Source organism: Aphis gossypii, chromosome 1 (assembly GCF_020184175.1).
Source record: "Aphis gossypii isolate Hap1 chromosome 1, ASM2018417v2, whole genome shotgun sequence".
In the NCBI taxonomy this organism is placed as follows: Eukaryota; Metazoa; Arthropoda; class Insecta; order Hemiptera; family Aphididae; genus Aphis; species Aphis gossypii.
In genome coordinates this window covers 4675628-4692691 of record NC_065530.1, presented here as the reverse complement: position 1 = coordinate 4692691, position 17064 = coordinate 4675628, and the positions used below count along the sequence as shown (strand labels likewise).

Here is a 17064-nt window from a genome sequence, read left to right as displayed (position 1 = left end):
CAGCTTTAACATGATATATTTAATATTTTATACTTAAGAAATTAACAGATACTAGACAGCTATTTTAGAATGTCCTTATAAAAGGCACGAGCAAAACAATTTGCAAATCATTTTCATAATTTTTCAATATAACATACTTGTTTGATAAATTGTATTTGTAAAAATTAATTGTATGATAATAAGCTGATAAATAATAATATAATAATTGCACTTAAATCATTTAAATACATTTTTATTAACACTTAAACTTTTAACATATTTTAAATTCTTAGTAAAGCGGAAACTGTGTTGTTGGTGTACAATGTGTTTTAGAAAGTTTTTATTATAGTCTATAAGTTGACATGTTAATGGAATGAACAATCTAAGTATTTGAAAATATGTGTATTAAGGATAAAAGTCTATGATAATAGTCTTAGAACATTGTTTAAGGTTTAAGACACGACTTAATAATTTAACCATTACAGATTTTTTCTATCCATTGTACGGTCATAGTGTTTTTCCTAATTATTTTGAGCTTATCATAAATATAATATTACAATGATATATTTTTTAAAAATTTAACAACGTAAAATTTATATAAAAAATTTGATTGTAATTATAAATAAGAAATTATAAGGATTATTATGATTATAGTCACAAACTCAAAAATAATAAAGTTATCGATAAAACATATTGTCAATAAATTATCGTACATAAAAATAATATTAATAATGTAAATACATAATATTATTAGTAAAATAATAACTGAAAAACAATAGTTTTATATGTGCAGATAACATAATAATAATAAATAGTTTAATCATAAATTACATAAATTTGATAGTGTATTAATATTAAGTACAAAACCAAATTAACCTTATCAAACTATCGAGTGCATTAGACGATCGAGTCTAACCCAAGAGACGAATAATCTAGTCGTAACGTCTCTATCTTTTCAAATATTAATTTAATTTTGAAAAAGACAATAATATTTTTATGATTTAAAATATGTCCCTGGAATAATATTATATGTTAAATAAATAATGATATAAAAATATGAAAATATTTTAAAGAAAATAATTATTATCTTGCAGATTTAATACTTAATAAGAGAATCATTTCAATCTAGCAAAAATTCTTGAATACACAAATTAATGGAATAAAAGTATTTTTAAAACGTTTTAGATCAGGTGATAAGTTCCTTAAAGTTGAAAAAATTCTCGAAAACTGCAGCAGTATTATATACATACAATACGTCAGAGTTCTTCGGGTATGGGTCCTGAGGATTGCTGTGGTTGCTGTCGACGGTCGAAGGTAGTTTCGGACTGCAAGTTTGGCATGCTCATCCGGGTGACTAGCGGTCTGTCGGGTGCGGGTGGTGTGGCATACCAGACTGACGCGGACTTTTTCATGGTATGTTGCTGCGGTTGGTGTAACGGCGGAGGCGCTTTCAGCAGTTGTCCGCGGACCGGTGCGGAGGCCGCCCACGATGTAGCGTCCCCACCGGGCCCGCGGTGGAGTTGATGCTCACCTCGGCGGAACTCGTCGATGAGCGCACGCAGAGTGCTCCGGCGCTCCGGTAGTTCGAACGGGTACGAATTAGATGACGGGGACGACGTAAACACCGTCTGTACTTTCGTCGTCGGTGTGGAATTTGTCGATGGCCGTTTTTCACGTAGAGCCCACACCTCGTTCATGGCCCATTGTAGATTCTGCTTGTTGACGAAAGACCCCAGCCCAGCTGTGGTGCCTATCTGTGAGCTGTAGAAAAACAAAATCTTCAGTCAAAAGTTGTGTATCAGAAAGGTTAGGTTTCAATCGTTGGCCAACAATATCATTTATTTATTACAGACCTAGGTCCAATTACAAGATAAAATGCAGTATTAGATTTACAAAACTTATAGCTAAGTGACAAATTGAACCAAATAAAAAGATTAATAAAATAGCTATTCATAACGAGAAAAATAGCAATAAGTTGATGATAAAAACAAAATCAAAAAAAGAGAAAATATAAAAGAAAAATGTATCAATGTATTAAGATTCATGAAAAAAAATCAAAATGAGTATTGATAGAATTATCATTTTGTAAAATATTATTGATAAGGGAGTTAAGTATGTTACTGAGTGAATAATGAGTCATATATAAAATGAATTAAGGAGTTTTTATTATTATGAACATAATAACTTTAAAGTTTATAAAACTTAATAAATTAGAATCATCGATTTTATTATTTATTACATTTTTTTTTTAAAACGGTAGAAAACAACTATTGTAAATTACAATTTTTACATTAACTATTTGTTAGTTATTATACAATTAATAATTACAATAGCCTTGTGATTAGTACATACTATTACTGTATTGTATTATTTAAATAATACGAACATTAAATCGGGTGACTTCAATTCCTATACATACCTAATAGATCATAGACATTATAATACCAATTAATAATACATGTAAAATAGCACGCCCACCGAGATAGACACTATTGTAATATTTTGCAAGAACAATAAACAATACCGTCTCAAGTATATTTTATGATGATAATAAAATCATGATGCGAAAAATAGGAATTACATAGGGTTTTCGGAGAACTGCAAAATTCAATGACCGTACACACTGTTGTCATGCGTCTAATATGATAAATTCATTCACCTATATTATACGGTGTAATAGGTAGTGCAAAGACGGCATTAGTTATAATATTATTATAATATTTTAAAAGTATAATAACTGAACAACTTTGTAATTTTACTATTTGGTGAGCAGTTTTTCGTTTTAAACGTCTTTTAGATTCTCGACGATTACGAATAACGTAAAACAAGTTTTATTAATAGTCATGCATAATATAATATAATATACAATACGAGTAACCCACGTTTTGATCTCTCAGGAGCAATCATATTTAAAAATTGCAATTATACTTTGAGGCCAATCATATTTATATAGAAAAATAGTAGTTTAATAAAAATTGGAGATAAATGTATAATAATAAGTAATAATTAATTATTGAATAATAATAATAATAGTATTTTTTTTTTTAGATAATCCTATATTATCAAATCATATTACATCTAGTTACGTAACGATGTGCTAAAAAACAGAAGCATCGAATAACTGTTTACAAAAACGTCATCTAATGTCAATTAAAAAAGTATTTATGCATACATAATTCTAATTTTTCCAATGTCAATATTTTTATAGTCATAATTTTAAGTATATATTTTAAGTTTTTGTTGAGGTATCTACAGTTATTCAATTTCTGGACACTGATCTTAAAAAATAATTATAACAAATAAGAATTACTCAGACATTAATTACACCTGAAATAAAACATTAGGCGGCGTTACATCGAGTACTTTTAATAATATTATATTATGCTTACTTTTGATACACGCCATATATGGTAGTCCGCCATCTGCCGGACGCCGAGTTGGCCACCACCATTCGAACAGCTTGTCGGAACCGATCGATCGGCCGCAATCGATGTTCAAGCGACTGATCAATACTATTGCTGCTACTGCAAGTACTACCGCCCGGAAACACTGGTGCCACGTAAAAGTCCGACATTAACCGTCGTTCCCAGATTTTGGACTTTTTATCCACTGTGAGAGAAAATTAAATATAATAGTATAGTATTTAGGTAAATAGTATCTAATAACTAAACATAGTGTTTTATTAATACGATTTTCAGACGGTAGGAAAGAGGTCCCAAGTGGTATCTATAATAGAATTTTAGGTCATAGTTTAAACCGAGGAATTATTTTGTAATAATAATAATAATAATAACATTTGTATTTCAAACAAGAAAAAACTGCAGAATAATTGTGGATAGTACGTCTTAAGACATCACATTTTATACAATGTAGACGATAAATTTTATACGTACACAATTCGAGACATTTTTTAACATAATATATTGAATTGTTGAAAACCAATCGGCTACGATTTACGCCAGAAATGATTAGAACATAGATCGGTGATTCTTTAATTTTTATAGAACACATATCTCCGATGAAAGACTTTCTTCAGAAATCACGAGACTCTCGCAAATATTCTCCCGAATACCTTTTTTTTGCTAAATATCTCACGTTGTGTCCAGGCTGCAACCATCGATAGTCTCCACGGACACTCAACATTAGTGTCACGGGGTCAAAATCAATGTTTAACATTTTTAATCATAATTATAATTGATATTGTAGGTATAAAAAGTACCTATCTACTATGTGCCTATATTTCTTGGGGTAAATTGTATTGGTAATAATAGCTAATAGTAGGATGTAAGTATTTATTATTGATTTCAGATTTGATATATTCTACTTTAACATTTAGCATATACTATACAGTCGATTAATTAATAAATTATTATTTAAATTAAATCCAATTCAGAATAATATCAAAATATGTAAAAGAACAACTGTTAGAGCAGATAAATGATTTTAAATCATGATAATAAAAACGAAAACCTATGTATAAATTGTATTGGCCATTCGTGAAATATTTTTATTAAAAAGGTATTAGTTATAAGTATTTTTAACGATAGTACTTCGTGGCAATAATATAATGCTTTATATTTTTAAAATCTAATGCCTAATTCCAATTCGATACTTCGATATAATTAATAACGCGTATTTTTTAATGATTATATAATAAATATTTTTAGGCGACATGAGTAGGTACAAGACGTGTTTTATATTATGTACATTATACACACTTGAATATCTTTATACGCGATTATCGGTTATAGCACAAATAGTTTTATGTTATATTTAAATTTATTTTTATAATTAGCATATTTTTGAAGTCAATCAGACATCGAATACTTGTAATGGTATTACGTTATGACGTTATAATTCTAGTATTTTAGTTTATAATATATCATTAAAAACAAATATATATATATATATATATATATTTAACAGCAAATTGAACGTTGCTTTAAGTTCATTGTATGATATAAACAATTTATTAAGGCCTGAGCGTGCCAGACTTATACGAATGATATAATAACAAATTCAATAAATCATTAAAACGTTAAAATAAAGTTATATTCATCAACCTTGTATATTAATTAAATATTTTAGTTAATATACTTATGGTGCATCGCCATATTATTTATACTCAGCTCTAATATTTAGAAAGAATTGATAAACTCGTCGATTGTCGTACTTACAGTTGATAGCAGCTGGCCATAATTATTTACTTACAAGTTCAAATCGTTTTTTTTCAATGATAACTTTTAAATGTTGTAAACTTGTAACTCTTTTTTAATTGAACCTTAAATAGTTAAATATAGTAGTTAAGACCGTGGTTAATTAAAATTAATTAATTAATCTCCATTAATTACTGGAAACACTTCTCTTGTTTCATCGTGTTTTCGTTTACTTATCGTAGTTTTAAATTATATTATGTAATAATATTCAAATTTATTATTTGTGTTCTCGTCGGAAATTCTACGGTGATAGGTTTATAAAGAGAAATAATAAAGTTCTCATTAATAATATTGGCTATAAACGTGTATTAATGCATTTTTAAGTATTTTTTATTTAATAAAGAATTAATATCATGTCGTGGATCACCAACATATTGTGGATTGACAAGATTTCAAGTGATCTATGAATGGTGTGTCGTATTCAAAGTATAACTATCGGAAATTTAAAAACGCGCAAAATTTGAATTGTAAACAGTTACTTTTGATTATACGAACCAATTGATTAATAAACAAACATATTTAATACGTAATCAAAACTAAATAACATAGTATGATACTTTTGAGCATATTTATATTTAAACATCATAAATATTATTTAAGGGTAAACAATAAGACAGGTAGTAAAACAATTATTTAAATGAAATATATACGTATAAGACAAATACACGATAAACTAGAATAAATTGAGATAAGTATACTTTTTTATAACTATTATACGTTATAAATTGTTGGAGTAAATAAAAAAAATTAAAGAATATAATTTCAATTAATTATTTTTATTTCAGATAAAATGTATAATATATGTATATATATATTTGTAAAAGATAATAAAAAAAATGATAAATTTTCATTACCTTTCCTCTCTTCTTGTCTAATAATATTGTAATTTATATATATTTATACAGAGTGATAAAATGTGTGTATTATGTCAAAAGTGTTTGTACAAATGTAACGAATATTAAAATATAGGTAAATGTTTGCATTTGTTTTAAATTGTTTATATATGGCATTAAAATAGGTTGTATTTATTTATAATACAATATTTAAACTAAACTTTTAAGTATTAAAACATTCGATTAAACGATTATTTACGAGTGTAAACATTACTTATACATTAAACAATGTTTTTAGATAATGAGTGCTTTACTACTTTTGGTACTGTTTTTATTTTATAAGTTATCCATAATATGGTTAAAATCTCAAGTTAAGATTAATTATTATACAGTAGGTATATAGTTTTCAGGGGTTGTTTTGTATATATTTGAAATTTTTTTAAGCAGCATGAGCAAAATGTTTTAAATAATTTAAGTTTTATTCCAAAACCAATTAATTTTAGAAACAGTTCTGAAGTGCATATTTTTTATTTGTATTTACACTCTGTAGATGGTTGAAAATACTAAAATAGATGTACAAATGTCTTATCACAATTTAAACTAAACTGAATCAACACAAATAAAAATGTATAGTTATATATTTTTATTTGTGTTGATTATTGCCAAATACCTAGTTCTATAACACATAAATTGAATTTATGTATACACGAGTATAAAAGTAAATGTACGTTTGTATTATATTTTGTAAATAAAAATAAAACTATGGGAAGTGTTCTTTGCTTCGTTTTTGAATCTCTACACTTTATAGTATAGATAACATAATATGAATTCCATTTTGGCTAATAAAAGTTGAATTTTTTCTTGTATATGTATATTTATGTTTTACACTACACTCACAAAATACTAATCAGATACTACATACGTTACTATGGTTTAACAACATACGTACCTACCTATACATAATTGTTATTAGTTATTTTAGTAGTTATTAATTAGGTATCCGTATATTTAAATCAAACTTAAGGTACAGATTGAACTGTTTTTTTAATCATAAAATTATACTAATTAATTAAGTTCATAGCAATTTTGTAGTGAAGGGAACATTTTATATTTTAGTATAATTGTGTATGTTTCATATTTAAAATTAATTTTTATTTGAATAGAAATCAAAATCGGTTTGCATATTTTTAAAAATTCTTAAAATGATATACATACTGGTCTTTTTACGATGATCGCTGGGCACTTCCATACCGTTTTTTCGGAGTACTTCAAGAAAGTCGTATTTCATAGTGCTGAGCTCCGACTTTATTTCGTTTACGTCTTCTTCAGTTACACCCACATTTTCCATCTCTCGATGTTTCATGGAAATATATCGCCAGATGAGGGCTCGCATCACAGTGGCAAACTCACTTTCTCTTTGACTTTGATTGATGAAACTGTTGGTTTTATCATTCTGTAAGTTAAAATAATTCGATTAATTTCAATTGTTTTCTTCAAAATTGATTTTAAAAAAATTTTCGATCTTAAATAAAATATTAAAAAATAGGAAAATTTAAATAATTATATTTTATAACAATAATAAATTTATGTCCGAATATTTAAAAATATTTTAATAAATAAAATTTTATAGTCAAACCAATAATAGTTTTGGTCTGTAAGATATATTTTGATTAATAGAAATAATTTAGGAAGAAAAAATGTATTAGGGTTTTGTGATGAGAGTAGATACATTCAAATTATTTATGTCAACAACATTATATATAATGATGCATGGAGGTTATTTCAACGACATCTCCAAAACTGAGTTTAGCATTAAAGTTACCACTAAGTAATCAGTAAAAGTTGCATTAGAAATATTATGATGTGGAAGGACATAAACACTACCAATAGTAATGATCTAATGATAATAATATTTAATTTAATAATAATTTTTAATAGTTCAAGATTGTATATAAACACTAATCGTGTTAATAATTTGGAAGTAGATTGCATTTTTAATAAGGATTACAACATAGCCATATGTACTTGTTCCCCGGATGATTAACTTTTAACAGCTTATATTTTATAGAGATAAAAATATGAATATTTAGAGTGAATTAATACCTATACATAATAGTTAAATTTTCAATTTCATCGTTATGCTCGTACCTATATCAGTGTGCACACCGTAGACGGTTATTGAGCGGACATACAAATTGTAATTCATTACGTGTTCAGTATTATAATATATTAAATCATGGCTAATGCTTAGAAATTATAGACACTTTAATGGGTTTAGAAAAAAAAATATTCAAAGATCAATTCGTCTGAGATAATGTACTTAATAATATAATTATCATACCTATATAATATAATTTATATTATGATTCACATGTGTAGTACAGACACACATTAAATAGTATGCAAGGTTAGGTTATATTTACTTTACTCCATTATAATAGCAGAATGATATTATTTTTATTATTTTTCTAAAAATACGTTTTGCATACAACATAAAATAATACAATAATTATAATTGTACGAATGTTTTGCAAAAACATAGATAATTGTTATGTCAACTTTTAATCGACATAAACATAGTACTATATAGTAAAATAGTTTTATTATAATATAGGTATATACTTATATAATTGTTATTTACAACCAATTGATTAAAGTTCGTTAGAAAAATATTTTTAACTATTATAATAGGTAGGTACACACAATTAACCTACTACTCTGCAATAATTTTACATTTTAATTAGCATAGAATAAAGTTAATATTTAATTTGTCATCTATAAATATTACTCATCTGCTGCATTACTGGATAAAAGAAAACGGATTTTTCCATTCCCAGGTAAAAAAATATATATATTATCAATATAGATTCAATATTTTATTTATTTATTATTATTATTAACTTTTTTTATTAAAATTAACGCTAACCGACTTTTTATTATATGACTACATATTATATAATTTAAGAATAATATATAAATATATAAATATAATAATAGGTACGCTTTGTTTATTAACTTTGATTGTTAGTGTAAGAATAAAATGTACATGGTAGGAATCGTCTAAAAGACGAAAAAGAAAATTAATTAATTAAAAAAGTGTGTCTCCGTACAAAAAGTATTAAAGATGGTTTGAATTTCACATTTATTTTAAAAGTGGAACATCCTTGAAAGTTAGACCTATCTTTGAGAGAATAAAAAGAACAGTGTATATGGAAAATATTGAATATTTTAATACTATTATTTTGTAAAAATCATTTTTTTTTCAATCACGAAACTAAAATTTTATACCTGAGGCCATGAATCAGTTTTCTTAGACTTCCATATGTAACAATAAAGTTTTTTAAAGTGTTTCAGAGTTGGATATACGTTGTAAGGCGAAGGGAGTGTCGGTGTTTCTTCAAAACAGCTCAACCACAGTTTCGATCTGGAAAATTTCCATTCCACGTCTGATTGACCCTGTAGTTTATCAAGTATACAATTATTAATATTATGGTTGTTAATTTTACTGGTAAATTATGAAAAAAATCATATATACCTCAATGACAGAATAGGAATTAGACATCATAGCAATAAGCAAGTTCAACATAATTGTAACGTTTATTACCGAGTAAGTAGCGAACATAAATAGTGCCCAGAATCTCGTATAAGGTTTCATTCCTGGTAAATCAAAGGTTTCAAGATCGACCTCACCAAAACCCGTCCAAAACAGAGTGTGTATGGATTCAAACACACTGAAAAATGTACAATTTAAATTTTATTTATATTGTTAAATTATAATATTTGACAAGACATATAAAGGTATGTACATAATGTTATTACGTCTAAAATTTTTATAATGTATAATAATATATTGTAACAGCTGTTACTACATTAGTATGTTTCTACATTATAAAAACAAATAAATTAATTTTATATTTTTATTCTTGTATATTTTAAATATTTTATATTGATTTATAAACTTAAAAATATTTATCATTTTTGCTTGTCACGTATATTTATGCTGCATTTGCTATTTTTTTTTTTTTTTAAGTTATATGCAATAATTAACAAAGCAAATATCTATAAAAAATGTAATTAGACGGAATATAAATCACATAGATAATAATACGGAACTCAAATAATAAATCATTAATACATATATTACTGCAGTATATAACAAAATATACATAATATATCACTTGAAGTTTTTTATTTTTATTTTAACATATTTTAAAGTATGAACGTAAAGAGAAGTATTATTGTTCGTGTATTTATTTTTAAAAAAGTAGTAGTGAAAAAATTAACAGCAACTGTCAAGTGTCAACCATGTATGATATCTGCAATGCTATTGATGTGCAAATTTTAGTTTCTATGGAATATGACAGTATATTTGTTTTTTTACCAAGTTAAAAAATTATTATTTAAGTCCTAACCTACCACATGCACTATCTAAAAACCACCACTCAGGCTGTATTATTTCTAAAATGTTGTGTACAAAAATTGATTTGAAAGTATTAATATTTTACAATTAACGGAATCTTTACTATATTATATTACATGCGGTATTATAGTGAATTTAAAAAAAAACCCATTTATTCGGATACCGGATATAAAATCAAATATTTTTTTACCAATAAATATTACAATTACTACGTAGTTTTGTTTTTAATTTAAGTCATAATTAGAAATTAATAAGGCCAGTTATTGTAATATAATCTTTATCACGTGGTATACGTAAACATCATATTCGACCTTGTTCTAAAAAAAAGACGTAGGTAATTATATATCAAACTATTGACGTTTTTAAAATGAAACGATTCTAATCAATAATCAATAACGCAAAATTAGGGTTGACTTTATAGCTGGTACAATATAGGTACCATAATGTATCATGTATGAATAATATCTGAAAGTGATGATCAATCATTTTAAAAGCTCTTTACCTAGTTCGATGTACAATTTTCATGAATTACATTATGAATATTGGTAATTTCAGTATATAAAGAACGGGCGTGAGTGTGATTGTTTTTATAGTAAATAATTTAATAAGTTTGACCATAATACACATACATACTTTATAATTTAGTCTGAATCTTGAACTTTACAGATCACGGAAAAATATCAAAGTCAAAAAACGATCAACGCCTCTAAAATAAGTTTAACCATGAAAAACTATTTGATGGTAGAATCATATAAACAAGGCTGAGCAAGTTAACTAAATATTTCAACTTCTTAAGTTAAGTTAATATAGAAAAATGTAAGTTAAAAGTTACTTTTTCTTCTTTAACTTGTTAAAAGTTAAAAGTTAAAAGTTAAAATGAAAAAAGTAACTTAACTTAGTTGAAAATTATTTTTTAATATAAAATAAATAATCATACCTTTTTATTAAAGCTTAATAAATTATATAATACAATAAAAATTTTACTATTTAAAAAAAAATTTATGTAGTTGTATGAATTACATAAATTAACTCGAAGTTAGAAGTTACTTATGAAAATAAATGTAATTTAACTTTAACTTTTTAACTCGTAAATGTCCAGCCTTCCATATAAACCGTTTAGAAATCATTTGGTTACTACTCACTAGGATCATATATTTTAAACTTAGTACTGTAAAAAGAATCGTTGTTTCTATGGTTAAAATAGGTAATCAATAGGTATGCAGAAGTCTATAGCAGTAGGTAAATAGAACTAGATATTATCAAAATCTGTTGTTATTGAATATCATTAATGAATTTCCAATAAGTTTATAAGACACTAATTATTTAGCAATAAATACATTATTTTATATTTAATCTTATTAAAAAAATAAAAAAAATTGTACTATATAAGAATATCGTAGATTTGATATAAATATATTTTTTTATGCTATCTATGTTTTGTATATAATATTATTAAGTCATAATCTAAAAAACCTATTTGAAACAAACTTGTTACTTTATATGGGTCAATAGGCTAATAATTACTTCCCAGTTTTATTATTGTTATTATTTGTATTGTTAACTTGGTAAAAAAAAATGTGTACAAAAGGTTGTATTATTATTTAGTATTATTATATTTTTATTATTAATTATAGTTTTTGATTTCTAAATACATTTTAGAAATTTATATTTGCGTTCATTTTGTTCCAAAATTAATTTTTAACAAGTTTACTTCAACCAACTATTATAGAATTACATTTTTCTATAAAATAAATATTTTCTAATATAACTTTACTTTAACTTTTAATTTGACTCCAGTTAACTATTAAAATGTATTTTTATTTAATGACTCACTTTCCAAAATTCTTCCATTTAGAGCATGACTCGCCAGATCCAGCTTCTATTAAGCTGTAACATTTTTTCCGTTCTAGATCAGCAAAATACCACATTAACTGATTGAGTCCGCATGCGAATGAAAATAAAACCAAACTGTAAATACTGAAGAATTTGAGTATATCGATCAGAATACGTTTCAATGACAGTTGCAACGGTCCTAAATGTGAACTTATTGAACACATATGGATCAGCTTTAAAGCACTGTAAACAAAACATATCATTATACGTATTGATTTTTGATGAAAATATTAATTTTTGTACCGAATTTGCAGTTCTAACAATTTAATAGATCAACACTTTATTTTAATAGTCATCCATATTTATTACCTAACAGAGTGGAATCAATACTTAAAAAATACAACATTCCACCCAATATAATGTACGAAATATTAGGTCCAGGCATTGTTAACATCTTAAACTTATTAACCTCTCAAGAAAAACTGACTTATACAATACAATCTAATAAATTTGATTGTATAAAATATGTATAATATATTAAATTAGATTTACTATGAATTCACGATTAGTATAATATAAGGATTGTTAATTTTATCTTATATCTAATCAACCACATATTATGTACTACGACGTAAAACTAAAAAATAATAACTTTTGTTATTGATGCTATTTTGTTTAATTAAAACAAAAAACAATGGCTTATCCCATTTTTCTATATTTTTGTAAGATTAAAATAGGTTTCCGTTTTTAGTTTACGAATATATCAATATTCTAATTATCTAGCACTTTATAGATGTGAAATCATACATTTGTTTATTTGATCCAAACGTGATTTCACCAAAGAAAAATACTAATTTTATTATATTATTTTTAAGGATAATTTTTTAAATGTTAACACAAAATTTCGAAGAAAACTGGAGCACTGAGAAAATACTTACCTCAGTATGTTCGAAGCAGCAAATAGGGCATCGGCTACGAGTTGAGGGTCGAAAGTTTCCCATTTCTCTCTGGGAATGAACGCCGAAGAGGGGTCATAGAATATTTGTGAGTTTTCAGTCACATATGCGTAAACTCGCAGCGCGATCACTGCCACGTACATCTTGTTTCTGACAAATTCCACGTAATTCCAAGCGTTGTGTGCTAGGTATCTCTTCAGGCCATCCCTGCGCACGTCCAGTATCTCCTGCCAGATGTATCCTGCATATAAAAATATATTATATATTACATAAAAACCCCACCTTAGTTGTCAACCAGCATTCGTTTATAAAAACGAAAAAATGTAAAAATGTGCCTATCGTTGAGATAATAAGTCAATTGATATCCCTACTATTGAACTAATATTACGTATATTACGATGTTTCTTAATCGAAAGAAGAATAATATGAAAACCATATATTTGTTATCATGGCATGCAAATATTGTAGACTTAAATATTATATATTCTTTGTCACTTTTTCAGAACTTATAAGTATAGGGCAACTATAGAAAATAGCTACTTGAGCATTTAAATAAAAACTCAATTAGTAGAGTCTAGTTAAAAATATTACTGTCTTTTTTTATATACAAAAAAAAAAAATTTAGTTTTTAAAAATAACACTTTTATATGATTGGCGATTAAAGTTTTATGGAAAAATGTTTAAGAATAATTTGATATCAAACACAAACGATAAAATAATTTATATTGATTTCATTACTCGCAAGTCGCAATTATAGGTAACTAGCTATCACTTGCGTGCTCCGTCTTCGTGGATAGTTGTTTGCAAATTGTGGGACTGTTTAATGGTTCCACAAATCCTGTCTGTCTATCTTACAATGTTTTTTTATATGAGGATAAATTTAACTGTATACACAGAGTAGTGTAAAACTGTTACATACATCTCATATTGTAATATTATCTACTCGACAACACTCCACAATGGCTCTAGGGAATGTATTTATGGAAATTATGTAGTGATATTCAGGAGAAAAAAATTGTTTTTATTATCTATAAGTATATTTATGAGAATTTAAATAAACGCCTTAAATTATTATTAAATTGCGTAGGTATAAGGTATGTACACTTTATAGTATTATATAGTATAGATCGAAATAACTATAAGACAAAGAAACAGCCCCACAATTTTCAAACAACTATCCACGGGGGCGGAGTACATGAATGACGCTAAATTACATAAAAAATAAATATTGTATAACACTATAATCATAAATTACATTTATAATATACTTACGTAAAAATTCATTGAAATAAACCTGTAGTTTTGGGTCGGGAAGTTTATATTTTCTCCTTATACTTCCAAGTTTGGTTAAACTTGCATTTTCAAATCGGCAGAATTGATAGATTGTTTTAAACTATCTTATACTGTTGTAAATAATATACTTTCCCCCTTATTATAAAAGATCTGGCGAAATCTACGAATTTCTGATTTTACGTCTAGAATTAGTTTCTCTAAATTAAAACTCATGCTTTTTCAACTATTACGTCATGTTTTATTAAAAATGACGACCTTTGATCAGTGGGGAAATTTTGTCCTACTCCACTATACAGTCTTATGTTATATTGATATATGCAATACGCGTTTACATATGGATCCACTATTCACTCATCTTACCGATGACAAAATGCAAGATCAAGAGCTCTATGTACGATGGTCCATTGCCGCGTTGCCGAAGTTGTCGCAATCGCAAACTTTTATTCATTGACTCGGACCCGAAGAGCTCTATAAACTGCGTTTCGGCCCTCTGCGACACCAATACCAATAAACCTATAGTAAAAAAAACAAGTGTCAATGTTGTTAAGCTCATAAGTATATTTATATTAAGTAATGTATTTTTATTTTAAATTAAATTAAATTTGTACTTTTTAAGTTTAAAAATACTAAAAAAATTCCTAACATTTGTACGCACTTAATCATTGATATAATACGATACATATGGTTTAAATTTAAATCATGACGAATTACTATTATTATTATATATTTCTTACAGCACCACTGCACACTTTTATCAAAGTCAGTTCATATGTTTCCTTCCTGATTATTATTGGTATTTGGAAACAATGTGTACTTATAATTATAAATAACTGAATAGTAAATTATTGCAGGTAGCGGGAACTACATTTTATAGTAACATTTGTAAGAATATAGACATTTTATACTTATATTAAAATTTGTAAATATATGTACTGATTGTTTATCTATTATAATAAGCCATTAGGTATGATAAATATTATTATTTTAATACATATGGAAAAAGGATCATTCAGAAAATTATACGTAAACCATATACTAGAATGTTTTATAATTTTTTAAATATACGTGGATTTTAAAAACTTATTTTGTTATATTATTATTTTGTTAGCATTTTGGACAGAAAATAATAAAGATTATTATGTATCTTTTTAACTGATATATCCAAAAAGTTAATAATGTAATGAAATAATTGGTACCATGCATTTTTTTTCTAAATTATAATTTGCACAATATGTACAATAAAGTAATACAATTAAGTGATTATGTTTTAATAATATATTACTGCAAGCACAGCGGTGTAGTATGTTCTTACTTGATGTAAGTATACCATTTAATTATTTATGCAATAATTATAAACAATTTTACCGTGGTAAATAACTTATTGTACGATTCCCCCCCCCCTAAAAAAAAAAAAAAAAAAATGATACCGTAGAGCTTTATCTCATTTTAAATATCTCTCAATAGTCTCAATGTTATAGTTGAATATCGTTGTATATGTACCGTCATAATCATTGAACGTTCTAGAATTTTCGCGCAGCAACCACGTGTGCTACATTAGTATACTATTGTAAATCTTCTTTGTGCGTCGATATTATTAGTTGTGTCTTTTTCTAATATACGTATCAAAAATAATCGTATAAAGGTAAAAAAAAATTGAATATCTAATTTGTCTTGTATTAGACCTATAAGTACGACTTTCTATTCGAAAATGAAAAATAAAAAATAAATTTCTTATCTTTTAGTTGTGCACATGACGGAAATGTACTCAAATATTTAAATACCTTCTTCTTACTTTTGATACTATCTTATGATAATTAATTTTTTAATTGTTCTTATCATTTGAATTATATTAACCGTTTGTTTAATAATTAGACTTGCACTTATACTTAAGAATTAAAACTTATAATTTATTAGTATCCCGACTATAATTATAGTTTATAAATGTAATTATAGCGTGAACATTTTTTGGAATTTTGAAACTTCCTGACTTTTTTTTATTAATGATAAGAATGTAAGATGATTCGTATATTTTAGGTAGAAACTATTTAACTATAATAATATGCACTGAACCTATAAGCTAGTTCATATTATACTTTGTAGTTTGTAGATCCTTATTATTGTATGTATAATTAGGAAATATTATTAGGTAATTAATTAATTTATGTATAGAGTCATCAATAATATAATAAATGAACTAGATCAGTGATGACTGTTGGTTCACATTCCGAAATTGGATCGCGATATACTTTAAATAGTTTAAAAAATATATTTTTTTAATTGTATAAAGTAAATAAAATAAACACAATTGTAACATCAATAACTTAATTAAAAAAAAAAATTTACACATATAAACAATAAACATGAATCATCGGCTGTAAAATAAATAATAATATTACTAAAATGGAGAGTGAGTTCAATAACATTGAAAACCACTGATCTAAGTGTAGATACTATTAACTATTTAAAAATAAACGAATTTCACTGTGTTTGTAGTACTGTTATTGTGTAAAATCAATTTGAAAATAAACATTATA

General features: G+C 25.8%; 1 protein-coding gene across 2 annotated transcripts in view; it reads right to left on the bottom strand.

Moving 5' to 3' along the window:
* Positions 1 to 216: 216 nt before the first annotated feature.
* Positions 217 to 17064, bottom strand: part of LOC114127134 (transient-receptor-potential-like protein) — a 39610-nt gene continuing 22762 nt past the window's right edge. The window contains exons 7-14 of one of the 2 annotated variants that reach the window (XM_027991272.2): positions 14891 to 15043; positions 13220 to 13478; positions 12282 to 12524; positions 9564 to 9759; positions 9317 to 9484; positions 7244 to 7481; positions 3369 to 3588; positions 217 to 1740 (exon numbers count right to left, since the gene is read on the bottom strand). In XM_027991272.2, coding sequence (XP_027847073.2) covers positions 1236 to 1740; positions 3369 to 3588; positions 7244 to 7481; positions 9317 to 9484; positions 9564 to 9759; positions 12282 to 12524; positions 13220 to 13478; positions 14891 to 15043 — 1982 coding nt within the window. In that variant the 3' untranslated portion in view covers positions 217 to 1235. Of the gene's footprint in view, positions 1741 to 3368; positions 3589 to 4988; positions 5261 to 7243; positions 7482 to 9316; positions 9485 to 9563; positions 9760 to 12281; positions 12525 to 13219; positions 13479 to 14890; positions 15044 to 17064 lie in introns of those variants that run through there. The other variant, XM_050206598.1, reaches the window with a different exon arrangement.